At 44.9% G+C, this 17,670-nt stretch overlaps 1 protein-coding gene across 10 annotated transcripts in view; it reads left to right on the plus strand.

Annotated features, from left to right (window-relative positions):
• Positions 1–17,670, plus strand: part of agrn (agrin) — a 279,643-nt gene that overhangs the window by 238,570 nt on the left and 23,403 nt on the right. For all 10 annotated transcript variants that reach the window (XM_030421898.1, XM_030421897.1, XM_030421900.1 and 7 more), the window contains 8 exons: positions 676–803; positions 5,026–5,140; positions 7,160–7,279; positions 7,465–7,884; positions 9,414–9,606; positions 12,327–12,542; positions 13,925–14,154; positions 15,701–15,835. In XM_030421898.1, the coding sequence (XP_030277758.1) occupies positions 676–803; positions 5,026–5,140; positions 7,160–7,279; positions 7,465–7,884; positions 9,414–9,606; positions 12,327–12,542; positions 13,925–14,154; positions 15,701–15,835 (1,557 nt within the window). The remainder of the gene's footprint in view (positions 1–675; positions 804–5,025; positions 5,141–7,159; positions 7,280–7,464; positions 7,885–9,413; positions 9,607–12,326; positions 12,543–13,924; positions 14,155–15,700; positions 15,836–17,670) is intronic.

Genomic DNA, 17,670 nt, shown 5'->3' on the forward strand with positions numbered 1-17,670 from the left:
TCCACTCTCAGCTTTATTTTCCAGCCCTCTCCTCTCGGGCAGCAGTATGAAGAAACCGTATAGCGAGTTGATAAATGTTGGACAACATAACCTCCAAGGTCGGACAGGGAGGCTTTCTCTTTGCTGAAGGAGGCACTTTTGAGAGTGTCTTTGGGCTGTGTTCTCTCCAGTGTGTGTGTGTGTGTGTGTGTGTGTGTGTGTGTGTGTGTGTTTGTGTTGTTCTTTTCCTTCATGTATCGGTGTGTCTGTCTAACTTGTTGTCTTTTTACCCAGCCCTCCATGCCTCGGCCAGCTTTTGGGACGAGTCTCGGTCTGGTAAAAATGGCCCATTTTCCCACCTTCCCCTTCTTCTTTGTTCCCTCCTTCCTCCCCTCATATCTCACAGTCCACCTCGTCCACCACCACAGCCTCCGCCACCACCACCACCACCACCTCCTCCTCCCCTTAACGGCCAAACCCGAAACCCAGCCCTTTACAAACCACCACGCAAATCAGCAACAGTCTCACTAACCTCCCCCTTCGTCAAACACACACGAACACAAGATCCATCACTAACCCAAAACTGGCACCACCCCAAAAAACGAGCACTGTGTGAAGGCAGCAGGTGCTGAGTGATAGAGGAAGGTCTGAGCTGGGCTGTTCCGGTGTCACATATTCTTCCCATTTTTCCCTCAGCCACCATGAGGTTCAACGGTTTCCTGCACTTGGACCAGGTGGAGGGCCAGGAGATTTTCTACACCCCCGAGATGGAGGACCCCAAGTCGGAGCTGTTTGGAGAGACGGCTCGCAGCATCGAGAGCGCGGTAAGTGCTGCAGGAGCAAGTGGTTCTGGGAGTACAGTTTAAATAGCATTTGTGATATTGTTTTGGATGAATATATTGCTGATATTAACTTGTTTGCATTTTGCAAAGATAGTGTAGAAACTGTCCAGAGGAGAAATAACACGGATGAAAAGTGGACTAATAAGCGATATAACCCACCTCTCCTTAATCTAACACATTCAGGGGCCTTGCTGCTACTGCTTCAGAGCTATGACCAGGAGCTTGTGGTAGCTACTGTAAACAAACTTACAGTAGCTACCATAGCCTAGGTTGCATTTTGGCGAGAGTTTCGCTTTAATTAGAGACTTTATGACTTTTCATTGATTGTGTCATTGTTACACTATATTTTAGCCCATTTTAGCATTTTAACATCTGACCAGTGAACATGTTTTCCTCCCATTTTGATCCCTTTCACCCAACTGCTATGATGTCTGCAAAGCTCCACTCATCAGTATTTCCTATATTAACGACGGATATGAATTAAAAGTATGTTAAGCGAGAAGTGTTGTTTGATGCGGAACCACAGATAATTATCATCTCTTTGTTCTGGGTCTCATCCCTCCAGCTGTAAAATATGGTGGTCAGAATCACAACTCGGAATGAATGCTAATGTCGCTCTCTCTGCTGTAAGCAGGCAGCGGTTTGTTTACACGACTGCCAGAACAACTTCAGAAGGGAACACGATGTCACACGTTGTTTCTGGCTTGTTCTGCTCCCCTCAAGTGGCCAGAAATGATTTGACGCTGCTTTAAAGCAACTGACAGCATAGTTCAGACTTATTCTTGTTTTTTTTTAATTTCTATGATCCTTTTTTTCACTTGGCCTTGACTCAGGGTAAGCAGATCTGCCAAAGTCAATTGTCACTTGCCCTTTTATATATCGTTTTATTTATCAGAGATTTATCAAATACCAACAAAGACTAGAGTTAATTGTCATGTTAAATCTTATTGGCCCTGCTCTCAAGCACTGACCTTCTCTGCTGCCCAACTTCACTCCTGTCGCCAGTGAAACTAAAACGTTTACTCGCCCCTCAGCTCATATATGTCTGTACCTGCCTGATCGATGCTGAACTTGTGCAGCTCTCATCAGAGATAAGAAAGAAACAACATGGCTCTCTCCTTACATACCTCCATCATCAGCTCTTGAAAAAAAGAAAATAACGTGTTTAATTCTTTTTTTCTAACCCCTTGCTTGATTGGACAAGTGGGTTGCTTGATTTACTAGCCCAAAGGGACATTTAACTTGCCCTGGGCAACCAGACACTCATTATTGTTGATCCCTGTAGTTACATGCTCTCGTTTTATTTTTTCCGTTTTCCCACATAACCTTCATCTCGAGAGTAGAAAGCCTTCTGAATCAACATTCAAAGCATCTCTAGACACTAAAACTCTTTACCTTGAGCCAGACCAATCAAATCCTCTGAGCTCCTTCAGGCAGGCTCAGAGAGGCTTCATTGCAGGGTTTTACTGACTTGACACCCCCCCGCAGCTGCTGAGTAATATTCTGCCACACCAGGCTGGAGTGATTTCTCCGGTCAGACATCTGATAGAAAAATAACAATGATAAAAACATATTCGCGGGCCGCAGTCAGGGAGGAACATACATCATATCAGAGGCAGACAACATAGCCTGGCCGATATTTGATTTTTAATAAAAGGGGACTATTGGCAAACTGTTACATATGAATATGGTGATTGAATGGCAGTTTTTGATCCAGGTATATAGATCAGGACAAAAAGAAAAAAAAAAAAAACACTCTTATTCTTGTTGGTTCAGCCGTAATTGTTCGCCAAGGAAAACATTAAAATGAGAATTCTGACCATTTCCAAACCCAGATTTTCCTCACATATGCTGCTAATTAATTTATACTCCTCACAGAACTTGGCTGATGCTGTTAATTTGAGGCATGGCATGCGAGTTTTAAGGCTCAGTTAGCACAGATCTTACATGAGGCTTCCAAAAACACTTTAAGTTTAATAAGAGAACTATAAAAGAAAACTAACAGCTCTCCGCAGGCCTGCGCAAAGACTAATCTGCCGATCGCTTGCCAAACACTTCACAGCACCAGCGAGCAGCATCTCATGTGAGATTAATTAAGATTTCTCAGATATTTGAAAAAAATAAAGATAAAAAAATCCAGTCCTTATTCTGATTCTAATAAGTTTGGACGGTCGCGGTTGCCAGTCGCTGTTGGCCAGCCGAGGCTGAGGCAGGCACAGTGCCGCTGCAGTAATCACAGTTTGGCCCGGGCGCTCTACCCTGGTTGAATTTCTCCACTGTGCGTTTTCTCTGGTGAGCTCAGACCTTTGAACAAATGTCTGTGTTGTGAAGCCAGGGCCACGCTCCTCTGATGAAATGGGGACGCGCATGTGTGTGTGTGTGTGTGTGTGTGTGCGCCTGTGCCTGTAAACACAGTACACATCTACCAGCTGTTGAAGCGGTGTCACTAGCCCCCGCTGGGACCTAATCTACTACCTCACAGCGATTTGCGCATGTGTTTGTGCGTGTGCTCGTTAGCGCCCTTGGTGTGTGTGTCTCTGAAGCGTAGTGTGCCACTTGACAGCAGCCACCCCCTCTTCAATCTTACAGCATGCACACAAACAGTATGCATTAGATGTACAGCACACTCACAGAAAGAATCAAGCCACAGCGCGTCTCTCTTGCAATGCGGCGATCTGTTACCGTCAGAGAATAAATGAGGATGTGTGAGAGGGAAAGAAGGAGAGGAATTATTTCGAGGTCGGTTTGTCCACCAACACTTCCATCCGGGAGTCAGCTCTGGAGGATTTCGTTTGTGACTCCGCCGTCACACCTCAGCCCTCGAATTAGAGCGGAGATAATGTTAATCATCATCCCGACTCGAGCATACTGAATCATCGGTGGCACTGACTGGATCCGCAGCTGCTTTTTTTTTTTTTTTTTTTGCATTTGAGCTCATCTCGTTAGTGTCTGTTTTGAAGTAGTTTCAACCAAAAAATGATGACACTGACTGCCCTGAAGCTCTTGCTGGCAAAATAGGAGATGTGTGTCTCTCTTTTTTTCGTGTTATATAGTGCCCTATATGTGCTTTGTGCTAACATTACTGAGTGCTTTGTGCTACTAAGTTAGCTTGCTGCTAAACAACAAGCTCAGGGGCTGTGTTCTTTGTGCTACAGAGTTCGCTAACTGCTTTTTCCACCCCATTCCTGTACAACTAGCTTGCTTAGCTTTAGCAGTTATATCCACCAAATGAAATAATTGGACGGGCTTATTAGAGGCCTGCAGCAGCCACAAGCGCATGATTTGTTCTTTTGTTCTTTTTTTTTTTTTTCTCAGAGCATAGATTGTTAATCGCTGTTGGGGTGTTAAGGGTTTTTCCTACAAATAGACCAGAAATGCTTCTAAAATAACTTATCAACCCAAAACTGTAAACCATATGCACCGCTAGAAAATCACTAAATAAGTCTCCTTGATCTAAATAATGTGGTGGACAATGATTGGCTGTAGTGAAATCAGCGAGATGCAGATGGGTCACGATGAAGAGCGCTCACTGGAAACAATGGCAGCAGCCACTCGCAGGATGCTCCAGTAAAGTGGGTTAGCAGGCCATGTGGCTCCTTAGATCTTCACCAGCAGCTGAAATTTCCCTCTTGTCTCTCGCAGCTTTCGGGTGAGTGAGTGTGATTAATCCGCCGCCACGCTGACAAGAATGTAATTAAGGGGGGGGAAATGCTGAGTACTGAATGTGTAACTTTCTTAAGTTCCAGCATTAAACTGATTCAATTTAAGGGAAGAAATATTGGACTCGTGTTTTACTTCTGTCTTACCACTGGGGCTTATAAAAAAAATGTGAGTGAAAGCGCCTCGTGGAGCTCTTCTGCCGCTACATCTCGCACACAGCGAGGGCATCAGAAGCAAAACCAATCAGGAGTACATGTCAGGGTAGCACGGCATTTATCTCGGCTCCTCCCGAAAACTTGTCCCTTTAATTAATGCCACGGCTGTAGCTAAATGTCAATTTGTGCACCCCGCACCCGAAGGTTTCCTCTCCGCACCCCCCGACGTGAAAGGCAGTCTTTCTTCCTCGGAGATAGAGCGCAGTCTTCTGCAATTGGACTCACTCGTTATGATAGCGCGGAGCTCATTACCAGCCTCATTTATCATCTCTTCTCTCTGTCCGTTCCCTCTCTCTCTCTTTCTCTCGCTGTCTCTTTTCCCCCCTCAGCTCAATGAGTTGTTCAGGAAGTCGGAGGTGCACAAAGACTTCATGAGTGTCCGTGTCCGTAACCTGGCACCCAGCAACTCCATCCTGGCCTTTGTGGAGGCCCACTTCAAACCAGGTGAGAGATCTTTGAAGAGAGCTTGAGCTTAAAAGATTTAGAAAAAAAAGGAAATGATAACGATTGAAGACAGCAGCCGACAGAGGGAAACATATATGTGGTTTACACTTCAAAAACGACTTACTATATTTGAATGCAGTTGGCCGAGGAAGACCTAATTATACTTTTATGCAGAATAAGCCACAATCACCATTTACCTACGAGGCAAAACTGGTTCCCTCCTGTGTTCATTTTCATTATCACTCTTCCCACACGTTCACTTTGGTTTATTGCAGGGCTGCCCAGAGTGGGCCAGTGAAAATATGTTTACACATAATATTGTTTATTATCATTGTTTACTTTTATAGACTTAAAATGCTCTTTGAATTTGAAGTATTCGTTTCGTAATTATTTTTTCATTATTAAGGGAACTTTGGATCAAATACAATAGGCATTTGTGTTGAGGCCCATTTCAGCCAGTTAAATGTTTTTTTAAAAGATGAAAAAAATATGCTGTAAAAAAGTATTCCCATGATAAGTCGTAATCATGAGATGAAGAGTAGACATTTATCTCATTACTTACCACGGGAGCTTTCTCATCAAGAGTTTTCATCAATTTCCTATATGTTTGCTTCTGGCCCGTGGCCCACGGGTACGTTTCAGCTTTGGCCCTCATGGTTTATTGCGTATCATTAATGGATAATATTCCACGCCGTTCTCTTCAAACTAAAAGCTGATAACAGCACATAACCACTCCTGCAAACTCCAAAGGTGCTCTGCCTGAACATTAGCCGGCGACACAGCAACAACAAAAAATCAAAACATGTTTCAGTCGTCGTGCTTCACTTGAGCTTCTCCTCGCTCTGGTGCAGAGCCACGTGAAGTTTAAAAACTTCCAAAAAATTTCCATTATTAGAGCTACAAATTGAGAGGATTGTGCATCCTTGGCAGAGGTATGCCCTCTTTGAGTACTTGCTTCTTATTGTTTATTTGGCTCATTATATTGTGAGGCCTCATTTGGATCTTTTTGTTTTTAATCTTCTTTCTCAATGCCAACTTAATCTCTCGCAGGCAGCAATTTGCTCCAACATTTAAAAAAAACTAAACGCAGCATCATATGAAGGTGTTTACGTCGGCCCGGATGATCCGATTGGTTATTTGCTTTTCATCACAGACGGTAAATGCCCCCTAAATGACCATGTCTGTGAGATTGGGATGCTCTGTATCAGGCACCTCCTGTACAGTTAAAGGAACAATTTGTAATATTGAGAAAATACATTTTAAAACAGGAAATGGAACACACCGGACACCAGATTTGAGTTTCTCATGTTTTTCTTTTTTCCCCCATTATTAAAGGTGCATTATGTTGTTTTGGGGAAGAATGTTCAGTAAGTAAACAAACTCACTTACTGAATAAACTGAATAAACAAAGTTTCCCAGAAGATCAACACAATTTCATACTGTTTTACTTTACTTTGGCGGACCCTGCCACCTTTCTGGCTTAAAACAGTGCTGTGCTGACCTTATTTTCCTCTGACAACAGCTTGTTTACTACCCCTATGGAAAAAATACATAACTTTGAGTTTGTATTACCTCATTAATATTGTCAATATTACAATTACTAGGTTGAATTTCCTCTCCAAAACTACATACTGCCCCTTTAAGCTGTATTTGTAGCCATTTGTATCGTGCCACAGCCGCCTTCCCTCCCTCACACCCCGGGCGCTTCCAATTTTTTTATGAGCGTCGTTTAGCGTCCTTCATAACCTTCATGCGGGGGGACCGATGCCGTTAAGCGGTCGCCCCTCCATGGCCAGTAAAGCAAACATCTGCGGCAGACGTTATGAGAGCGATTCATCTGTAAAGAAGCGGGACAAGCGGCGGCTGGAGGACAAGTGGCCCCGGGAGACCCTCCACCTGTCATACACAGGACGTTCTGATATATCCATTGTACTGCTAAAGAATCCTGTGTCCTGCATTTGCTTTGGAGTGCTCCTCTGAGGCCTCGCCCTGAGTGCTTGTACCTGTTGTTTATTGTAGATACAAGATACACGGTGGAGGACATCGAAGGAGCCCTGCTCAAACAGCTGAAGGCCTCCACAGACACCGGCATCGCTGTGAAGAAGCCGGAGGATGAGAATATTCGCATCACCAATTATGGTAATACAGTGTGGACTTAACAGGAGTGTGGGGGGATTAATAAAATGAAAAGGGGGTTTTAAGTTATTCATGAGGTGATTTATCAAAGGGTTTACAGGTCCCGAATAGGAAATCTCAGGAAGGGCCAGCTCAACGCACTTTAACGTCTCTTTTTATTTCTCCTCTTTCCATTGTTCTGTTCACAGGCCTCTCCTCCGTCCCCTTCTTCACCACCACCACCACCACCACCACAGCGTCAGTCACCACAGCGTCAGTCACCACAGCCGCTCCCACCACCACCACCACCACTACCACCAGGCTTCCGACAACCTCCCCGTACGTCACCCGTCGCCCACCGGGCACCACCCGCAGGCCTTACAACGGCAGACGCACCACCACGACCTCGGCACCGGTCACCACGCAACCACCCACCACCACGGCAGCTGTCACCACGACCACGCCACTTCCAGCCACCACCGTAGCACACGCCAGGGCCAGGCTTCACCCCAAGGTCCAGAAGCCCTGCAGCTCTCACCCCTGCCTCCACGGGGGCACCTGCGAGGACGACGGAAACGACTTCAGCTGCAAGTGTCCCGCCGGGCGAGGAGGCTCCGTGTGTGAGAAGGGTGAGTGTCTGTGTTTATGAACTAGGGACTATTTCTTCTGCTATCTATTACTCTTAAATCAGAAGTTTCAGAGTCTGAGCTTATTTTAAATCTCATCTGAGTAAACTGAGCGGGAGCAGACCCTGTCCCTGTAATTTTCTTCTATTGCAATTAGCAGTTTCAAAGAAGGCATCCAAAGGCTGCAGTCAGTTTGCAGTGATTCTACAGCAGAGAGGGTTCGAGGCAGTCCACTCTCCATTGTGCCAATCATGCCTCTCAGCTGTTCTATAATCGCTGCTAACCACATCCTCAAGTGCTTCAATATATTTATGAAGTAGCAGGAATACACCATTATAATATAAAAAAAAATCTAACATTTATAAGAGTGTTTTATGTTATGAAACTTAAGAGAAAAAAGAAAAAAAATATATATTTCTCCGGTTAAGCAGTTTTTTTTTTAATGCTTTGTATAATTGTAGTTTTACAAAGTGGCTGCAAAGTGACACCTCAAGTAGCAGGGTGAGTAATCATTTTCAGTTAGCGAGCCGGAATATGTAAATGTTATGTGCCCACAGATGTGGATTTATTGGGTCATTAAAAGCTCAACAAGACAACAGCAATCAGACCTCGGAACAGAGCGTTTTTTGTTTTTTTTTCCATGCTCCGTGTTTTTTTAAAAACTCCAGAAGTTGAGGTGCGATTGAGCCAGACACAGACATCCCTCCTCGCTTGCTGCGCTCCAAACTTATCTCTAGACAGGGTCAACGCCTCCGAAGTGAGCCACCGCTGACGCCGGCGAGAGATCCAATCAGCGCCACGGAGGAACTCATAAATCAAGGAGAACTTCTTGAGAAGCGCAACTCTTTTTTTTTTCGTTTTCCCCTCCCTCTTACCCTACTTTGGGATTTTTGGGGGGTGAGGAGCAACCTCTCGCAGCTGCATCTTAAGATAATTGACACTAATTGCTTTGATGGGGATTAGCTGGTGAGAATCAGTGTGTGTTTTTTGAGTTAGAGTGGCAAAATGAAATCACAAACACGTGCACACACACACCCACATGCACACACACACACACGAACACACAAACTGCATGCCAGCCTCCCCCAGATCAATCAAGTCATTAGAAAAGAGGCAGCTCATCAGCTGCCATTCTCCTCAGAGAGACGGACAGAAAGACAGATGGATGGAGAGAAAAGGAGCCTGGGGGAGAAAATGGATGATAATAATCATAATTGTCGAGTGGCTGAAAAACAAAAGGTTTCCTGTGCTCGCGTGTGTGTGTATGTGCAGGAGCGCGAGGATGTGTGTGACTCGGGTGGGTGAAAAGCTCAGCTCCTCCTCTTTCTCCACCGTCTCCTTTCGACAAACTCAGAAAACGTCATTCTGAAAATAAACTGACAGAAAGGCTGATTCTCTGTCACCGCGAGCCAGTGGCACGCCACCTCCTCACCACGCACACTTAATTATGCACATTAAGCGCCTATTACGCCGCGATAAAGCGAGTCATGTAGTAATGACAGGATTGGCTTGTTGTCTTCATTCCTCCACAGTCATCAAGTACTTCATCCCGTCATTTGGAGGCCAGTCATACTTGGCGTTCCAAACCATGAGCGCCTACCACACGGTCCGCATCGCCATGGAGTTCAGAGCGTCCGAGATGACCGGCATCCTGCTCTACAACGGCCAGGAGGGCAAGAAGGACTTCATCTCTCTGGCTCTGGTCAACGGCAGGGTGGAGCTCAGGTGAGAGTCGGCGGGGAGTGTCGGGCGCGTTCCTCAGCTGTTCACTCTGCCGCTTTTGTGTGATTAAATCTGATGCAACTTAAATGACCCCCGCGGGGAGGCAGGGTCATTGCGGCGGCGGCGGCGGAGGGAGGATGTAGATAAGAATGAAACAAATAGAGAAGCACTGAAGATAATGAGGCAAATAATTACAGCGAGTAAACATGTTGCAAACACCACTTGCCAGGAAATAGATAAAGACCCAGAAGCCTCATGACAGATTTGCAGGTTACGGCTACGGAGGCACGCTCTCGGCAATGTGTTTCGAACTCGCAAATAAGCTGCTCACATGATCACGTTTGCAGATGGTGGGAACATATGGACAGAAATGTGTGCGGTCGGCCCAAATTTGGCATTTCGTATGTAGCTCTTAAGAAACACATATATTAAATGGTTAAAGATTATGGAGATGTGACGCGTGTGTTTCCAGACGGAGCAGTGATACGTAGATATGGCTCACAGATGCATCACGCTGAACGTGTCGTGTAGACAACAGAAATGTAATTATGCTAAGAATCATCTTGTTTTGTTGATATATGCAGATTTAAATGTGAACATGGTGATTTATGTGAGTGTCAGGTGACGTAACAGGACATTCATCAACCGTCTTGAGAGTTTAGCATCTATACAAAGTTACCTTATTTGTTTATTTTGATGTATTTACAGTGTATTCCCCCGAAAATCACAACGTCTCAGATTGCATTAGGTTCCTACAAGAAATACAGTCAATCAATGTTTCATTCCCATCAAATTATTTGATATTTACTATGTTAATGAGGTAGTTCTACAAATGTGTATTTTTCCATAACTGAATAAACAAGCTGAGAATAAGGACCACAGAACTCTGATTGAAACACTGTTTATTCAGTTTATCCAGTCATGAAAACAAAGAGAGTTTGTCTATTTAGTTTGTTTGGGCATAAAAAAAAAAAAAAAGAAATCCAAAAAAGTCAATTAAGATCTTTCTCCTCTGATAAAAATGTCTTTCCCAAAACTGCATAGTGCACCTTTACACAATTTCTCGGTTAAGTATCGGGAAACGTTTCTATAAAGCGCTATTTATGAACATTGTGATGTCAAATAACAAGGACTTTAAAGGGGCTCTGAGGACCTTTTGTGTTGTGCTGGGGGTCGGTTATGTTAGGTTAGGTTATGTTCGCAGAGTGGACCGAGGCACTGAGTCGAAGCACTCAGCGATATCTGTGACGTCACATTCTGCCGCTGATATTCTGACCTGAGTCACTCACAAAAGAAACCCACAGTCCAGCAGCATTAAGTAACTTTAACAATCTTAAAAAACGTCAACAGGCTTGTATAGACAACCTAGAGAGAGGGGAACATCTCCTTTTTCATGTCCGCACGCATATGGCCATATAAAAGTGATTAATACATGTAAATTGATGCAAATTCTGACATAGAGACCCTGTAGGATAAGATAATATTGTTGATTTTTGATTTTGCATCTAATGTGTGTTATATGTACATGGAATACAATTAATATGACATAAAATGAGATACAGAATTGTCAAAATCAAGCTCAAGCCATACGAACTTGACTTTTAGTCCCTGAAGTAGGCCCAACTTCAAAAACATTGGATCAGCTCCCCTAATAAGGCACCTCAGTAGTGTCTTTTGTTAGAGCCTGTCTGCCTCCGCTCTCTCTTTAAGTTTTGTGGGCTCAAAGCCAGGCTCAGTGTCACTCCTTTTGGCCACTAAAAATGGTGTAGTGCCCCTTTAGGATGCAGGATTTGAACGATGTGGGTTTTTTTTTTTAAGGCCAGCAGCACTTTTGGTATTTGGATGTCTGACAGTAACCGAGAGCTTCATCCAGCCTGCTTAAAATTGGACCATTCTCCTGCCAGAAACCTGCAGAAACACAAAATATTCCTCTCTTCCCTCACAGTGGAATCGCATGCATAAAAAAAAAAAAGAAAAAATCATTCGGGAGCTAGGCAGCATCTTCACAAGAGACGTGAAGCGACTAATTAGAGATTCTGCGCCGCGTCTGTTTTGGACCTTTTATTTCAAGCACCGTCCGCTTTCGCTTTCTGCTGGATTCTTGTGTTTCACCCTGACCCCTCGAAGCACTCTCAGCTCGGCCCAACCTGGCCAGGTCAGATTTCTCTATTCAGAGCGAAATCAATAGCAAACTAAAGGAGATCATTAGTCACTTGGCTTTTCAAACGCAGCTCTGCCTCAGTTCCAGAAATACAGCGGCGAGATTACCACCCACAGCTCGGCAAATCCAAGACGTGGGGAGACGAACTAATTATTTGTGGCAGATAATTGCTCTCAGGTTGTGCTAATGCTACCACATGTGTGGGTGCACGTACACAGCGGCTCTTTTCTGCGATGATATGGCCTTTTCTCTCAACAAAACCTCATTAGATCAAATGTTTAATTAAAAAGAGGGTGTGAAAAACATTATTTAAGTGAGTAACTGCCTCATTCTAGTCACATACTGTAGTTTGGATCCCAAATGAGGAGTCGGTATCATCTCTCCGTCATCCTTCTCTGTCTTGTTGAGCAATGTGAGCACATTTCCTCTAGTCATTAGGCGCTGCGCGATAAAGAACAAAGAAAAAGTGGGAAATAACCTCCTCAGGGCAAGTATTATGAGGTTTGACACAGGTGTGAGGTAGAATGACGGAGTGTGACGCGTTTGTATCTTCTCTTCTCAGGTTCAACACGGGATCGGGGACGGGCACGCTGGTCAGCAAAGTACAGATCAACCGGGGCCGCTGGCATCAGCTGGTGGTGACTCGCAACCGGCGCAACGCCATGCTCAGCGTGGACAACGAGCCGCACATCGAGGGCGAGAGTCCCCGCGGCACAGACGGCCTCAACCTGGACACTCACCTCTTCATTGGGGGAGTGACCGAGGATATGAAGGCGGAGTAAGACCTCTTACCTATTGTACAGCTACACAGTGTGATGAGGGCTTTCAGGAAGTCCATCAAAATCCTTCAAATTAAACCTTTCAGGCTGCATTTCTATTTCAGCTCTTGAATCCAGTTTCCACTTATTTTGGAGACCAATTCTGATATTTTTATCCTCAGTACATCCAACTTCCATTAAGGCTGTAGGGGGAAAATAAGCTGCCTTGTAGTACTCCAGCAAAGCAGAGATTTATTTAATGATGTGTACCATGTAAATTTTGAGAAAGACAGAACCCACCGTAAGGCTCTTATCTTCCCAGTTGATATTGTGCTTTAGAAGTGCATGTTCCTGAATACATATCCTGTTAATTAAGTTACAACAACTCACCCATTAAATATGAACCGTCCAAGGCCCACTGAGGGTGCGGGTTGCTTAGCTGATAATCCGGACTCTCTGGATCTCCTTTATTAGTTGGCTAAAGGGCTTTGCAAACAAACAGCAAAGCAAAAGCCAACCAGACATCTTTTTTAACACGTTGATCTCTCATTTGTAATGAGACACAGTCAATTTAAAGGCGCAATATGTAAGAATTGCGCACCTGTCAAATTCATTCTCAAAAAAATTGGGGCAGCATATCACCAGAATAACTGCTAACAGTAGCTGCTGTTAGCTAGTTAGCTAGTTAGCCGTGCAGCTAGTAGTTCGAATATGGAGCCGAGGGACCAAGTCCTGCTCGTGTTTACGCTGCTAGCACATGAGCTTTGGACCGGGATGGGCCCGGGGCTAGCTGGTTAGCATGCTAACATGTGTCGATATCAGTAAAACTATTTAAATTCTCTCTTATCTCTTTTTTCTCTTTTAGTTTTAAAGTTTTTTTGGAAGGTTTTCAACTAAAAATCTTTTAAAGCGGCCCTTTGACATTGAAAGTAGCGATATCATCACCTTTTTCAGAGTTTAAGAGGCAGCTGACTTTTTACATTTCATTCTTAAGGGAACAATGTGTAAGATATCGCTGAAATTTAAGTTTCACAAGCTGTCTTAGCTTTGATTGTAATAAAAGAACAACATTTGAATAATTTAAACAAATTATTCAAAAAAAGTGTTGTTGTTATTATTGTATAAACTATGGCCTTATATTGTAGGACTTTACTGTCCTACCATTGTCTAGAGTCATGTCAGTATATTGTCAGTAAAACTTTTCATGGCTCCATAATTAAACTGATTTTGATACTGGACAGAAACTGAATAAGACTCAGATGACATCATACAGTATACAGGGTAGAGCTTGCTCCTTACTCTCAGCTCTGTGTTATTAACTGAGGGTTGGTAGTGTAATAATTGTAACTGCAGGCTCTTTTAAACATCACATTCCCCCCCCCTTTTCCTTTTTTTACTTCAGTGTGAGGGAAAGGACAGCTGTGGCCACGGGTCTGGTCGGCTGCATCCGCATGCTGGACGTGAACAACCGCGTGCTCAACCTGCAGGAGAGCGGTGGTGACAGTCTGTACGGCAGTGGCGTGGGCGAATGTGGCAACAACCCCTGCCAGCCAAATCCCTGCAAAAACGGTGCCGCGTGCCAGGTCAAGGAGGCAGAGATGTTCCACTGCAAGTGCAGCAAAGGATTCTGGGGTAAGATGGCGACCAAAGCGGCGTTCTTAATGGTCACACAGGGATTCCTGGACATTCTAAGAAGTTTATTCAGCTTTAAGTAGAAAATATGTAAATTGTTGTGCGAACTTTCGAACACCTTGTTAAAATAGCTCTACTTTGCCTTCTCTTCTGGGATTCACTGTGGTCATGACTTACCCGAAAATCCTAAGTAAGCTTGACAGCCTAATTTGACAGTGTAACTCATGCCCCTTGCAGGAGTGCTGGAAGTCATTTTTGTAAACACCAACACCATCAAGTCTGTGTCCAACACAGAAACGAGAGATTAAATGTTGACACGGCACAGAAAAACATGAAAACGTCCACCAAATGCTCAGTGAACGGCCTTTGGCCTATCTCCTCTCCCACATCCGTTCCTTCTCTTTTCTCTCCCTTCAGCAGATGCCAACTAACAAGCAACTCAGAGGGAATATAGTTAAGAGCAGACACCATCAGGGCCTAGTCAAGTGTGCCCCTCGCTGGTCGTACCGCCTCCGACTGCTGAAAGTTTCACACCAGAATCAAATTAATTGTCAGAGTTAACTTTTACGCTCGAATGGTAAAGGATTTGATACTCACGCGGGGGCGGTTCAGTGGTTAGGGAAGCCACCTTTCAGAGAAGTTTTAAGAGCCGTTTTCCTTGAATTTAAACTGCGGATCAATAAAGCATCACATTACATTATAACGGCTGTTCGTACAAGAGGTGCTTTTATGTTTTGTTGTTATTGAAAGCCAGAGAAGAAGCGAAGATAACCCCTTTCACTCTGAAAGAGGCATCGCTGTGATCAAATTTGTGTTGGCAACATGGTGCAAAATGAACGGTGTTGATGAGAATTGGACCATAGCCTGCAGACTCACATTCGAGTTAATTTTGTCATCGCGTCAATTTAGAAACTGGCCAAGGCTGCCGGCCTCGGAGGAAGGGACGGATCGCGGGAAAACGAGAGAGAGCGAGAGAGTAAATGGGTGGAGTGAGGGGGGAGAAGAGAACAAGTCAGGACGGCCTGATGAATGAGAGAGGTGCGAGAGTTAAAAAGATAGGAGAGGATGTGAAGTGCGGTTGTCGGGCAGAAGTAAGAGAGGAGGATATAAGCTGGCTTCCAAAAGCGTGAGTGAGGAAAAAACGGGGGAGCCCTGTGAGCACAGCGGGGACGGGGTTCATTAAAGCGTTCTCCTCACCACAGGCTCTGACTGCTAAAGTAATGACGGGTGAATTCAGATGGGCTGTGGCAGAGGGCAACACCATCATCCACCAGACGCTCCCGAGCCTTTCCCACAGTCGGCGTTGGCCCAGAAACACGGCCGCGTGGCGGGAAGGCTCTCCACTGTTTAATCTGGACGTGTAATATTTCCAAATCCTATTAGAAAATGACCTCCATTACAGAGGAAATCCTCACACCCCGCTTCGCTCCCCTTCTCTTGTGTGTCTCCCCCTCCTCTCAAATGGAATAAAAGAGAAAGCAGTTGGAATGGTTGGTGGTTTTCTCATTGTTAACATGCGTGTGTGTGTGTGTGTGTGTGTGCGTAGGTCCAACTTGTGCCGACGTCCACGATCCGTGCGAGCCCAACAGATGCCATCCGTCCTCTCAGTGCCAGGCGCTGCCCGAGGGAGGCTACAAATGCGAGTGTCCAACGGGACGCGAAGGAAGACACTGCGAGAAAGGTAGGACTAAACGCTGTATATCCTGGTGTAGAGGGTCGTCCACGCCATGACCATCACCATCACTGTAATGATAGCTGTAATGAAAATGATGTGAGCACCCACACTGATGAACCAAAACGTCTGTGAACAGGAGCACCGTTTTACTGCTGAACATCAGAAATGAAAACCAGAAAATTATAGTTTCATGACAGTCTTCAAAGAAAAGAAAGTCCAGTGTTTTCGCACAAATTTTCAGAGACCCCATCAGCGCCAAAGACAGTTTGGATGTACAGTACGCCTCAGGTTCAATAACATGAGGCAGGTACTATAACCGTTAAAGAAGTTGTGAACGTGACGTGGATTGGTTTTTAATTGGGTGTGATCACAACAACATAATTTACCAAGGAAACAACAAAACTAAATTATAAAATAATATCTTTGTAGTTATTGTTCTTGAAGGGAACAGCCCCTAAAGAGTAACTCCACCAATTCTGCACATTAAAGTATGGTGACAGGTCTGGGGGAGCACTACTGCATATGTGAAAAATCAAGTATAAAGTCTTTTGTGGCTCCAGACCGAGGCTGCATGCGATCTCACAAATTGCGTCCAGTGATGTCACTCAGTGGCAGAGTTGCACTGTGGGTAATGTTGGCTCCAGGTTTTGAAAAGAAAAGTCTTGGTGTCGCGTGTGTTGATATAAAAAAGGCGATATTTCACATCGCCAGATCACATGCAGCTTCTTTTAGAACCACAAAAGGCTTTATGCTATTGTCTGACGTATGCAGTAGTACTCCCTGAGACCTGTAAAAACACTCTGATATGTAAAATTGGTGGACTTACCCTTTAACTCCGTACATCTAAAGTCCAGTTTTTCTCTCCGGCGGTTGTCAAGGAAGACTTGTGTTTTCTTCTGGTTTCACTCTTTCTGTGTTTCTTCTTTCGGCTCTGTGACATTTCCATCCATCCTGAATCGAAAAGGGAGATCAAACACAGAGAGACAGAAAGGAGGGGGTTGAGCCTTCAGGGTGGCAGGGTGGGTTGCAGAACTGAGGTAGATGATTGGCCCCGTCGGGCTATTCGCCACATCGACTCGGCTGCGCTTGTTAGCGGGTAAGCGGCAGCGAAGCCGCATTCTTCCTCCACTGCCTCCCTCGCTGCCTATCCGCCCACAGGTGTTGTGTTCAAACATTGTTGTTGCTACTTAGCTGCACACGGCAGAACCGGGCCACGGCTGGGGAAAAGACCAGAGCACGACTCAGCTGCTTTTGAAGTTCATCATTAGCACTTTCGGCGATGCCGCATTCTGAAGTCTCCCCGTGGTTTTTCCCTCCTCCCTGGCTTTTTAGATGTTGTCATGAATGTTTGCAGAAGTGACTTCTGTAACTGTGAATGACAGAGGATACACACACACACACTGTCATGCATGTTCCAGATGGGGATAGCCTCCTTCCAAGTCCCAGTTCACGGGTGGTTAAAATAAATTGAGGTGAACTAAAATCAATGCGGTGTGAGCGGGAGCGTCTCCCATCCCAAAAGGCTATTTTTTTCACAGGAATCAATGAGATGACTAATCGCATCAGTCCTCCCTGCCCGCAGTGATTTATGGGAGCGTCAGTCAGCCAGAGTGTCAGCCCCAGACAGGAGCTCACAGATAAGGCGGCAGTCGGGCGGACGTACTCTCTCAGGGCTGTGCCGAGAACAGTTAAAAAGACAGGTAGCTCAGAGCCCACTCATCAGAACCCTGAAGGTGAATTAGTCATCGTATTAAGTGTGTGTAAGGTACTGTGCACGCACGTTCAGTTGAGCTATGGTTTCCATTTCATTTCTGCCAGGGTTCGTCACTGCAGCTCGCTGC

The sequence above is a fragment of the Sparus aurata genome, chromosome 7 (assembly GCF_900880675.1).
Source record: "Sparus aurata chromosome 7, fSpaAur1.1, whole genome shotgun sequence".
In the NCBI taxonomy this organism is placed as follows: Eukaryota; Metazoa; Chordata; class Actinopteri; order Spariformes; family Sparidae; genus Sparus; species Sparus aurata.